The sequence below is a fragment of the Hyperolius riggenbachi genome, chromosome 6 (genome assembly GCF_040937935.1).
Source record: "Hyperolius riggenbachi isolate aHypRig1 chromosome 6, aHypRig1.pri, whole genome shotgun sequence".
Classification (NCBI taxonomy): domain Eukaryota; kingdom Metazoa; phylum Chordata; class Amphibia; order Anura; family Hyperoliidae; genus Hyperolius; species Hyperolius riggenbachi.
Window position 1 is genome coordinate 333,708,082 of NC_090651.1, and position 11,861 is coordinate 333,719,942.

Below are 11,861 nucleotides of genomic sequence, written 5' to 3' on the forward strand. Positions count from 1 at the left end.
TGGAGGCCTTGTGGCTACACTCACAATAGTGGTTCTCAAAACCTGTCCTCAGGCCTCTCCACCACTCTGTCTTGTGTGTTAATCAGTGGTTAGACTGAGTAGACTTTCTCGAGAATAGTAATGAACTTCACATTCAAATTTCCAAAGATTTAAAACGAAGTTTAATGATTACTCTCAAAATCGAATCCTGCAAGAAGCTACTGTTAGTGTAGAGTATTGCATACTAAAGTAAACCACTTTGATCATATGAGTGCAGTAACACATCTTGGCCTATATGCAATTCCGTTTTTCTCCTGATTTTTCTCCAAGGTTATATTTTAAAACTTGTCAATAAAATACCCTTTAAACAACCAAAAAGAAAGAGAAAATACTTAAAATAATTTTGTTGCCACTTTTTAGCCTACTTTTTGTTGCTTTTTCAGTTGCAAAGTGAGGAAAAATGTATCTAAATAGAAGATGAAAAATTATCTCCTTGGTGAAAAAGTGAATTGCATATGGCCCCCAGAATCCTGAAAACTGAACCGAACAAAAAACTTGTGAACCAAATATGTCAGCTGGTTAAATAACCAGTAGCCATAAGTTTGATATGGCTCAGTTTCAAAGAGGTGGAAACTCTAACATGTTTGAGAACCCCTAGTTTGCATGATTGTGTTATTCATTTATTAAATATTTCTTAAAGTGAACCTCCGGACTAAAAATCTACTGAGCAGAACTGAAAAGGCCTGGTGTTTCTTTAACAGTTTCACAGCATCAGAACTTTGTTTCTCTTACCAAAGCATCATTTTTAGCTGCATTTTAGCAAAGCTCCGCCCATCAAAGAAAAAAAGCCAGGGCTTTTTTCCCTAATGCTGTGCAGAGCATAATGGGATTTCCTATGTTGTTATTCACGTTGCCTAGCAACTGGGAGGGGTGATCAGCACACAGGACAGTTGGAACTGTGTCTCATGCTCCCTGTCACCTCCTTTCAACCAAAAAGATGGCTGCCATCAGGAAATCAAACATTTGCCTGTTCTTTTAAAACAGGGTGGGTAAGAGATTATATTACCGATCTATTTTAATTAACATAACTAATGTAACTTAATGACAGTATGTTTGTTTAGGCTGGAATTTCTGTTTAAACTAACGCTTCTTCTGTTCCCTTTCCTTCAGCCCAGGCCACGGCTGCCTTCCAGTCTCGCTATTCGGACATCTTCCCCACAAAGGTGTGTCTTCAGCTGAAGATCCGTGAAGTGAGACAGAAGATCATGCAAGCAGCTACACCAACAGAAACGACCCCTTTCTCAGAGCATTGTTCCCCTAGCACCTCCGAGTCTTCAGCACCTTCTGAGATGCAGCCCCCCCAGGATCACACACTGCGGCCCAACGAGCCCCACGAAACCACTTGGGAGGGGGGCCAGGAACCTCCTGACCCCTCCAGCACCAGATGAGCGTATTATTTCGGGACCCCTTTGTGTATAGTCACCCAGTGAACTCCTGAAAACAGAGGGACAACCTCAGATGAGGAATACCCCCCGAGCAGACATGGGGAATACCTGCTACCCTACCCGCAGCCAGACTTTGCCCCTCTTGCACAGACAATCCACCCATTCCTTGGCAGAATGTGCTTTCTGGATGGGCAGCGCCACCCTCTCGCAGGCAGAGAGAGCTCTCCAGGCGCTGGCAGTGTCCTTCTATCCAAACTGGATAAAACTCTGCAGTCCTGGGTCGAGTGGTAACCGTAGATGGACTCCTTTTTTAAAAACAAAAAAAGAAAACAAAGGGTCTGCCAGGGGGTTTGGCCGTCTTGGCCTTGTACAGGGTGTTCCTTTATAGTATAGGATGCTATAACCTGACACGGCTCTGGCAGTGGACAAAGTATAGCAATGTAGCAGGGAGTGCTGTGACCGCTGATTGTATGGACCGCCAGCATTGGTGTGGCAGCAGTGCAGTTGTGGCAGAGGATGACCTAGAAAAGGAGGCACATTAATGGCAACTGCAAGCGTATCGCTGACACTGTCCCCCATCGTCGGGGGACACAAATGCCGTGACAGGCGGGCAGGGGGGGATTTTTAGGGGGGGGGGGGGGATTTAAGAAGGAAAAAAAAATCCTATTTTCTTATGACACTTTAGTTCAACCAGAAGCAGCTGCACTATGGGGAGCTGTATAAATATAAATATATTATATATAATTCTATATATATATATATATATGTAGATCTTTTTATGCAAGATGAGTGATGTTAACAATTCATTTTGATGAGATCATCCTGGAAAGAATGGGGTTTGGGCAGCAAGTCGCGTATGAAAGCACATGTGTGTGTATACATATATATACACTGTGTGTATGTCTGTATGATACACGTGTGTGTGAACGTAGGTGTGGTGCTGATAAATGGGCGGGGCGTTTGTTCATCGCATACAGGTGGTGCTGATAAATGGGCGGGGCGTTTGTTCATCGCATACAGACTGCATACATTTCTGTTGAGCTATAGCCGCTTCCCTTTAAATTTACATTTCACATTAACAAAAACCTGTCGCTGAGCAATTTTACTTGTGTGAGATGCCTCTAGAGCAGTGATGGCTAACCCTGGCACTCCAGCTGTGACAAAACTACAAGTCCCATCATGCCTCTGCCTCCCCGAGTTATGCTTAGAGCTGTCAGAGTATTGCAATGCCTCATGGGACTTGTAGTTCCACCACAGCTGGAGTGCCAAGGTTAGCCATCACTGCTAGTGGAAGCAGCAGATTTTTCAGGCTGCATACAGTATTTTAGGTCATTGGGGCAGAGTTTGTTCAGCTTCACTGTGCGCCCCTAGTGTACAGTCTGGGGATGGCAGCTCCAGCCAGAAGCTTCTCAGACATCAGAGGTTTGCGATCGGTTTATGTTTTTTATGATTTGATCCTTTCTGCCTACCCTAAAAGAGTGCATGGCAAATGTGACGTTATTAATGGACAGTTGTTGAAGTGTACACTTTGATACCAAATCACATACTTGCCTATTAAGAGGGAAGCCTCTGGATCCTAATGAGGCTTCTCACAGTGTCCTCCAGTCTGCCGTTGCTGCTCACAGACCCTCCATATATTACCGACACAGGCTTCTCTGTAATCTTATCGGGGTCGCGCTCTTCTGCGAGAAAAGCCGCAGTGCGCCAGCACGTGTACGGCCTCTCCACACAGCCAGATATGCTCACGCATCGCACACAAGCTTCTCTGTGTTACTGTGCAGTCGTGGCCGTGTTCACGTGGCTGCAGGACATCTGCGCTCGTGCCAGAACAGGGGCGTGGCTAGTATGAGCTGGAGGGTCCGTGAACGACAACGGGTGGGGGTGTGGGGGGGGGGGGGGGGGGGACAGAGGACAGTGTGAGAACCCTCATTAGGATCCAGAGACTTCCATTTCTTTAGGTGTGTTTCTGAACCCTGCTTCTTCTGACCCCTGATCTCTGGGTCCTCTTTAAAGCTGAGCTGTGGACTCCACTAGCCCAGATTGCCTCTCACGTTATTGGTGACCATAATTCCAATTTGAAAAAAAAAATTTTTTCCTTAGCATGCATTCGACTTTTTTCACACTGTTATCCGCTTTTCCTCTGTGTGGGCAAGGTCCCGCCCCTTTTCCTCTGCAAGAGGAGGAAATGGGCTTGCAGTTTCTTTACTGCAACTTCCCTGGAAATCTAGATGGGCTTTTAGTTTCAAAATAGAATGACCCTTTCTTTTGAGTAATTTTAAGTTACACAACATGTATTTTTTTTTCATGCGGGATACTGCCTGGAATTGAGAGGAGATTATACCCTTCGCTTTATGTCACGGGGGTGGCCCGTGAGGCAAAGCCTCGTATATCAGACAGCGCTATAGAGATTTATTTTTCTAGCATGTAAAGTGTTAAAACATCTGTGAGGCTTTTATTGCTGTCTGGGTCCCTGATGAGAAGATTCTCCACTTGTCTTGGCAGTAAGGTCAGAAGGAACAGGAAATAAAGTGAATCTCAAGGTGGACTTGCTTTGCAGTGAAAGCTCACACAGATAGCTCTCACTTTGGTGGAAAACAAAATGCGGTTGTGTTTGGGGTGAAGCATTATACAGAGCTGGGTTCTGTGTAAACAAAGCAGAGCAGTAGCTGAGTGTTGAGTCAGTTGTAACGTTAGGCTTGGTCCCCATCGTGCCTGTTGGGTACGTTTTTTGCAGCTCAGAGTAACGCAGGAAGCGGATCCAATTGTATTAAGCCATATTCGCTTTCCACTTTTAAAAAAAAAAGGATCCATTCGTAGAAATGCAGAGTTGAGCGGGTATGTTTTTTTTCCGATGAGCAGATGCGTTGCTCATAGCCACCTATGGTACCTGACAACCCCGCCCCCAGTGCAGACACTGGGGGCTACCATTTTTTTTCTTTCTTTACTTGCTTGGCTGTTCTTTTTCTGATTCTTTTGGGCTCAGTAGTGTCTCTGAATCACACCTGAAGCAAGCATATGGTTAGTGTGTGCAGACTTCAGGCAGAGCATCTGATCTGTGTAGTTCTGGGTCAGTGAGCTTAAAGTATTAGAGGCAGAGGATCAGCAGGACAGCCAGGCAATACTTTGAAAGGAAATAAATATGAATATCCCTCTCACTAAAGGGTCAGTTTAGTACTGATTGTTCTACGTCATCAGTAATATGATCTTACTGCAGACTACAAGCTGAGCTATTCAACAGAATGAGGAAAGCTCACCATCGACTATCTTTTATATGAAATTAGGGCACTCTGATTTATTATCGTTTTAAATGAAGTAATGGTTGCCAATGAGTGATGGGTAACTAGGGTAATGTTATGCGAGGCCTGAGATCAGCTTTAACTGGCAGAGCCGAGGTGTCCTGGCAGCTTCTTGCTCTCAGAAGCAGGGCTCGCTCCGGGGTAGGTATTGGGATGCTCTAGAGCAGGCATGGGCAAATTTGGCCCTCCAGCTGTTGAGGAACTACAAGTCCCACAATGCATTGCAGGAGTCTGACCGCCACAGTCATGACTCATAAAGGTAAATGTATTGTGGGATTTGTAGTTCCTTAACAGCTGGAGGGCCAAGTTTGCCCATGCCTGCTCTAGAGGCATGCATTGCACTTGTAGCAGCACTGCTTCTGGGGAGCAGCCAATGGTGACCTGCAACTGGCTCTGTGTAGCAGTCTAGAATGCCTCCGATAATAAATATACAAACAGGTTCAAGTTTAATAAGCCTATTTGTCAGCGTCTATTGGGTTAAATTGGACCTGAACTCTAGCACAGGACAGAAGGAAAGCATCGAGAAATTCGCCCTGTATGTATTTAGAGAGTTTAGCCTGTCTAATTCCCCATCATCTGTGTCTAATCACAAGTGTAATTTGATCCCTCAGCTGTGTCAGCTTGGGAATATCTTCTGCCACAGCAGAGCTGCTAATTAGTAAACACAAGATGTTAACCCTATGCCTGCTTCCATGGAAGCAGGAAGTAGAAATCCTGCAATAAATCAGTGTGTCTATCGGCTGTAAAAAAGAAATGTTTTTCTTTAAAGGTTATTATGCTATTTCTTATCTCTTAGAGCAGAGATGACGTTCTGAGTTCAGGTCCACTTTAATCCCCTGAAAGACAGTTGACTGACTTGGTCAAATTGATTGCTCATGATCCTTTTTGCCAGTTGTTAGTGTTTCAGCCAGTAGAGGCATGCTTGGCTTGGCTGAGGAGCATGTACTGACCTACGAGGAGGAGAGGGGGAGGAGCAGCAGTAATCTTTTCTCAGTGCTCTTCAGTACATAACCGTTGGCAGAGTGTCCCGTGACTGTCGATTTCTTCTCGCCTGTGTTTGGGGTGGGTTCAGAAGATGGGGTTTAGGAATCACTGTCAATCAAAATCATTTGAAATGATGGTTTTGGCTGTATGATGTCAGTATGGTCTTTATCGTGCTGTCTGCAGCTATTGATTCTGCTTTGCTTTCTCCTGCAGCAGTATAAGGAAGCAGAAAAAAATAAAAAAAGAATCTGATTGGCTACTCTGATGACACAGACTAAAAGAACCACAGCCTTAAAGAGCTTGATATAGAGCCCCGTGTGGACAGTATATTGCGCTGTGTATTGTCAGGTCACAGAACTGATTCTGCTGTATATAACAGGGAGCATACGCCATCCGTGTACAAAACCGCACATGTACACCGATCAGGCGTTTGCTCCGGCCTTGCACAAGAATTGCTCTAATCCTAGAGGAATCCGCCTCTACTCTCACCATAGCGATGGCGGGAGCACTGTAAGAACAAACCGCTCTTAGCAGTCACCTTGATACGGAATGGTGTGCTAATGTATGGACGGTGTCAGTATAGCCATGCAGCCAAGTGTTAGGGTGTGGTGATGAACCTGGTGATGTGTAAGTATGTGATGAGGTGCACTTTGATATGTACAGAGATAAGGGGGGACTGAGCAGACCGTATAACAGAGTGACCTATGGCTATGTGCTCAGGATCCAGGGTGTGGGATTGGCCCCTTCCTCTCATGTGACCTACCCTGCACTAGGGAGGGGGATTATCGCCTGCTAATCACGTTGCTTCGAGTTTCGATGCTGTATTCACTTGGGTGACCCATCCGCCCCCTATACAAACATGCTGCATTATATAGTGCTATTAAGCTTTCCTACTCTAAGGTGCTGCAGCACACAAGACTCTGTTGAGGGCCTTCCTGGCAGCAGCCATTTTGCTCCTGTGACAGGGGCTGGAGGCCCGCTTGGTGGCAGTGGGAGGAGAGGACTGAACAGGATTCCACCATGAAGTCCGATCTGAGGGGGATGAAAGTATGACTGGGGTGCAGCCCAGTTTTCAGTTACACGGCCGCCTGCTTGTGTTACAGATGAACTGTATTGCAGTGGTGCAGAAGCTGGTTTGTGCCTGAAAGACTGGACAGTGAAAAGGAGGGGGTTACAGGCCGTCTGCCCCGCCCCTGCCACCAGTGTACCCACAGATCACGTTGTGGAGACGTCTTACGCTTATATTTTCGTTTGTTCAAAGAGAGGACTGATTCAGAACAGACATGTTGATCATGTGCAATATTTCTTACTGTAATGAAATAAAACATGGAAAAAAACTTATGTACTTGTATTCATAGAAAATATGTTGAGTCCTTTCCTGATCCTTGAGTCTAAGTGACTGACTAGATTGAAAAAAAAAAAGGGTGTTATGCAAAAGGGCCAAAATTGGTGACATTACAGTTTAACAGTGTGCTGACCAGGAAGCTGTTATGGGGTAATGGCCAATTTTTAAAATGGACGACAGAATTCCATTTATTACTGTGGACAAATGGGGTGCAGGAGAGGATAAAGAGATTCAGTAGACTACACAGGAGGTAAGTATGACCTGTGTGTGGTTATTTTGACTTTTTATTTTCAGTTCAGGTTCTCTTTAAGGATCAGCTAAAATATTAATCGTGATACGCAAGTTTCCAATGCACGTCGTGATGCCTTTTGCTGCAGCAAAGATGATTCATACCAATATCTCATACTTGGAGAGCCTTGGCAGCAGGCAGTACCCACATTTGAGAAAAGTGGGGCTGACTTACCAAGACAAACTAAATGGAACCTCAGAACCAATACGGGGCAGTTTTCAAGACCAACCAGTCTGCTTTCATCTGACAAATGAAACAAGAACTCTGGTTGCTGTGGAAAGTTGCTGCATATTCTCCAGTCTTCTTTGCTCTTCTCTTGATACATCATGACATTTGTGCATTGTGTATGCAAGCTATGGGAGACACTCTCTTAAACTTTAGTTGTGCTCCAAAATAATTGTATAAGGCTGGATTCACACAATCCTGAATGAAGAACTGATCCTGTAAAAATGTATCAATTTTTTGTTTAAACGGACGAGTTTCTTATATTGTGCCATCATTATTTCATCTGATTTTCCAGTTTGTTCTGTTCGCTACCAGCTTGCCTCGTTCTGCTGTCTACTCAGGTTCCTGCAGGCTGGTATACCGATCCCAGAGCTCTAGCAGAAGCATCTCAGACTGCCATTGGTTTGCAATACACCAAAAAGAACTGTCCCCTCCTAGGGAGGATTTTCATTGGTCCGTTATTTAGCCAATGAGATTCCTCCCAGTTGAGGCTCTGGATTCTTCTGTGCAGGGTCCTGAATGGACAGCTGCAGGTGAGTATCTTGTGAAATGCACACAAGCAGCATCCTAGTGAGAACAGACACTGGCCTTTCTTATAGGCTAGCATTGATTCCGTTGAGTCCTTTCAAACCGGAAAAATCATGCGGGACATATCCTTGTGTTCCACTTGCCTGAACGCACCAAACGGACTTATTACTAACAGACTGATGTGAATGGATCCTATTGCTTAAGGCAGCATTTTTGTCTGCGCTACGTGGAATGATTTTTATGCCAGTGTGAAAGAAGCCTAGAAGCTTCAAACATTTCCTCCAAGACATCTATTTGTACTTTGAGGTTGGTCCTACAAGCCTCTCCCACCAGCTGCTGAGGAAGGCTGCTTTTTAAAGTACATAGCAAGGAAATGAACAGTGCTACTTAAAAACAGGCAAGTACCTACCTGCAAAAGAGTGCAAGCCCCACTTGTGGAGTCGAATTAAGTGGGCTGTTAAGTGGGAGCAGCTGACCAAAAACGAAATAAATTAGTACATAGCAAGGAAATTAACAGGTCATGTGTATGCTCGGTGTGTATTATATCCCACAAGTGGGGCTTGCACTCTTTTGCAGGTAGGCACTAGTCTGTTTTTACGTAGCGCTGTTCATTTCCTTGCTATGTACTAATTTATTTCGTTTTTGGTCAGCTGCTCCCACTTAACAGCCATGCTTTTGGTGTATATGCAGAGCTTCTGTTTAGGTTCAAGGTGCGTTTGTAGTTTTGGGGGGGGGAGGAGGGGGTCAGCGCACCTCTGATTGGAGGCCATTCGGAGGCAGCCTAGTGTTGCGCTGATCCACCTTTTGTGCTTTTTAAAGTGTAGTGGAGGCAGTAATAAAATATATATATTTAATCCATACCCCTTCAGGCTGCTCGCTCCCTCGCCATCCTCCTGCGTTGCCTGGGTCCTCCGCAATTTGGCTTGAAAGATCTTCGGTCGGTGCAGGCCCACTCTAGCCACGTTTCCCCACTGACGCAGAACGTGACAGTCACGCCTACAGAGTATGCCCCAGAACTGCAGAGGATCCAGAAGGTGCAGAAGAATAGTGAGGGAGTGATCAGGCTGGAGGAAGTCTCGGGTATATATTTTTTTTTTTAACCCACCTGCCCCAGTCTCAGGTTCCATTTAAGACTTGTGTATAGAATCACTGCAGTCCTTTTAAACTGTGTAGACAGAGGAATCTTAATTCTATCTAGTCTAACGTAATACCAGAATATCATCACATAATATCAGAATACCCATTTTTACTTTACTTATGTTTATATCTATATTGGTATGGAACATCGCCCTCCTGGTGAGGGCTGTAAAAACAGTGCAGAAGATTTGGGCGCAGCCGGCGCCACCATAGACTGTAATAGGAATTACGGCTATAGCGTCGCCCAGTGAGTAACTTCAGCGCCGTCAGAAGACGAAGCTGAAGTTACTTTTAAAACACTAATTTAATAGCTGGAAGCCGAATTACATCTTTTCCCCACTATCCACGTGAATCTTTAGGAAAGAATAGTAATTAACGCCACCGGGACTTGTGCAGGAGCAGGGTTAGCCATATAGCTACTATAGCCTGTGCCCAATTTATAGGTATGCCCTCCTGGTGATTTTTAACCTAGGCTATAATGTAATACAGCTTTTTTCCCCAGAGCACTCTGGGGAGATAAACTGACATTCCTGCTTAACCCCCTTGCCGGTCCAATTCCCGCGGCAAGGGGGCAGTGCAGCATTTAAAAAAAAAGTTTTTTTTGTTAATCATGTAGCGAGCCCAGGACTCGCTACATGATAGCTGCTGAGCAGCGGCATCCCCCCACCCACTCCGATCGCCTCTGGCGATTAGAGTAAGCAGGAAATCCTGTTCAGAACGGTATTTCCTGCTGGGCTTCCCTGGTCGCCATGGTGACGGGCCGGGATGACGTCGGAGGAAATCCTAATCCACCCCTCAGCGCTGCCTGGCACTGATTGGCCAGGCTGAGCAAGGGGTCTGGAGGGGGGGGGGGGGGCGGCGGCGTGTGGCAGCGATCGTAGTATGCACGCAGCTAGCAAAGTGCTAGCTCCGTGCAATAAAAAAAAATTATGCAAATCGGCCCAGCGGGGCCTGAGAAATCCTCCTGCACAGGTTACCCCGAGCTGATTGGGATAACCGGCAAGGAGGTTAATTCAGTGTGATTCACCTTACAAACAGTAAAGATATCTCTAATGCTGGGCATACATGGTTAGATCCGGCAGCTCGATTAGCTGCCGGATCGACTCCCGCCGCGTCCCCACGGGAGCTTTCTTCTCTTCCGCTTGATTCCCTGCTATTGTCCGCCCGCGGGGATCAAGTGTGGAATCAATTTACGTGGTGATTGGACATGTTGGAAATAATCAATCGAGTCATCAGTGGCTCGATTGATGAGAAAATCTTACTGTGTATGCCTAGCATAAGGACTCTAGCACTCTTTTTTTCTGTCTTCCCCCAAAATCCCCCTGCGATTAAACTGACTGCCTCCCTCTACACGATTGTTGCCTGGCCTCAGTATTTGAGCACAAATAATGTTACTAGGGAGATGAGGCTGTATGGCCTGTGTGGGAGGAGTAGGAAAAGGTCAGAGTGCCACTTTTTCCTACTCACGCTATACCTCCTCATCTCCCTAGTGTATATGTACAGTTATCAAATTAGCCTTAGTCACCAATAGGAATAAATTCCATTAAATATTTGTTTGAATTTTGCCTCTACCCCAGTTTATACTCAGTGGTCATCTAGCTTGTTGGGTTTGAGTAGTGATAATTTTTGCACTTAGTCAACAGTAGGCAGGAGCTTTGAAGTGCTTTGGCTTTTGAATTATCTTCCATATCCTTTTCTTCAGTCGTTCTTTAAGCACCAAAGACCAATGGTACGAAAAGCAGTTCCCAATGACGTCATGCCACACGGATTTGCCTCTACCTTTGATCGCACCAATCCCCCGTCGTTGAAGCTTACTCAATCTGTCGTCTCTATGGTGGCAGTGCTCTGTGAGCTGGTTAGGAGCAGATTTTATTGGCTCCTGACCCTGTGATCAATGTGAGGCAATGAGATTACCTCACAATAATCATGGGGTCAAGAGCCAATGAAATATATGATCTAGTACAGGGCTTTTCAACCTTTTTACAGAATATACTACTTTTATCACGGAATTTTTAATGTACCACCAGTGGCTCTGCAAAACCGGCAAATAAACTGGGCGTGGTCATGACAGGCTGTGGGAGGAGTCAAGAATCAACCATAATTAGCCAGAGAGAATACATAAAATAACCAACTATCACATGGCCTACCTGCCCTCCATGAAACTGCCATGTGCATGTCCTATTGCTAATGCTGGCTGTTATCATTTGCCAGCATTAGCATTTGTAATCCCCATTACAAATCCTGCCGCCTGATGGCAAGCTGGAGAGGCCACACACAGGCTCGCTGCAGGGAGAAGCTGTTTCTATTTTCCTGCCAGAGACACAGTGAGTATGGGGTGGGGGAGATTGGGGTACCTGCGTCGTCAGGATTCTCTGCACAGTCCTTGAAGTCCGTGACTCGCAGCAAGAAGGGAGGAACGGCTGAACTGTATGGGCTGTACTACTGCCCACTCAAAGGGGGAGGGCAGAGCTTTCCATTCACTCCACAGCCCTGCCATAGCACACCAACACCAATCCACACAGCGCACCCCCTGAAGCAGGCAGATATGGCTTGCCCTGCAGTCACCTGCCAGATCACAGCGCGCTCTTTTCTACAACCACATCTCCCACCCCTCCCGAGGCAAGTAAGGTAAT

General features: G+C 45.7%; 1 protein-coding gene across 6 annotated transcripts in view; it reads left to right on the forward strand.

The window, feature by feature from the left end:
* CIC (capicua transcriptional repressor) overlaps nt 1–2,035 on the forward strand; it is a 276,377-nt gene extending 274,342 nt beyond the window's left edge. For all 6 annotated transcript variants that reach the window (XM_068241499.1, XM_068241497.1, XM_068241500.1 and 3 more), the window contains one exon: nt 1,150–2,035. In XM_068241499.1, the coding sequence (XP_068097600.1) occupies nt 1,150–1,427 (278 nt within the window). In that variant the 3' untranslated portion in view covers nt 1,428–2,035. The remainder of the gene's footprint in view (nt 1–1,149) is intronic.
* Nucleotides 2,036–11,861: the final 9,826 nt, after the last annotated feature.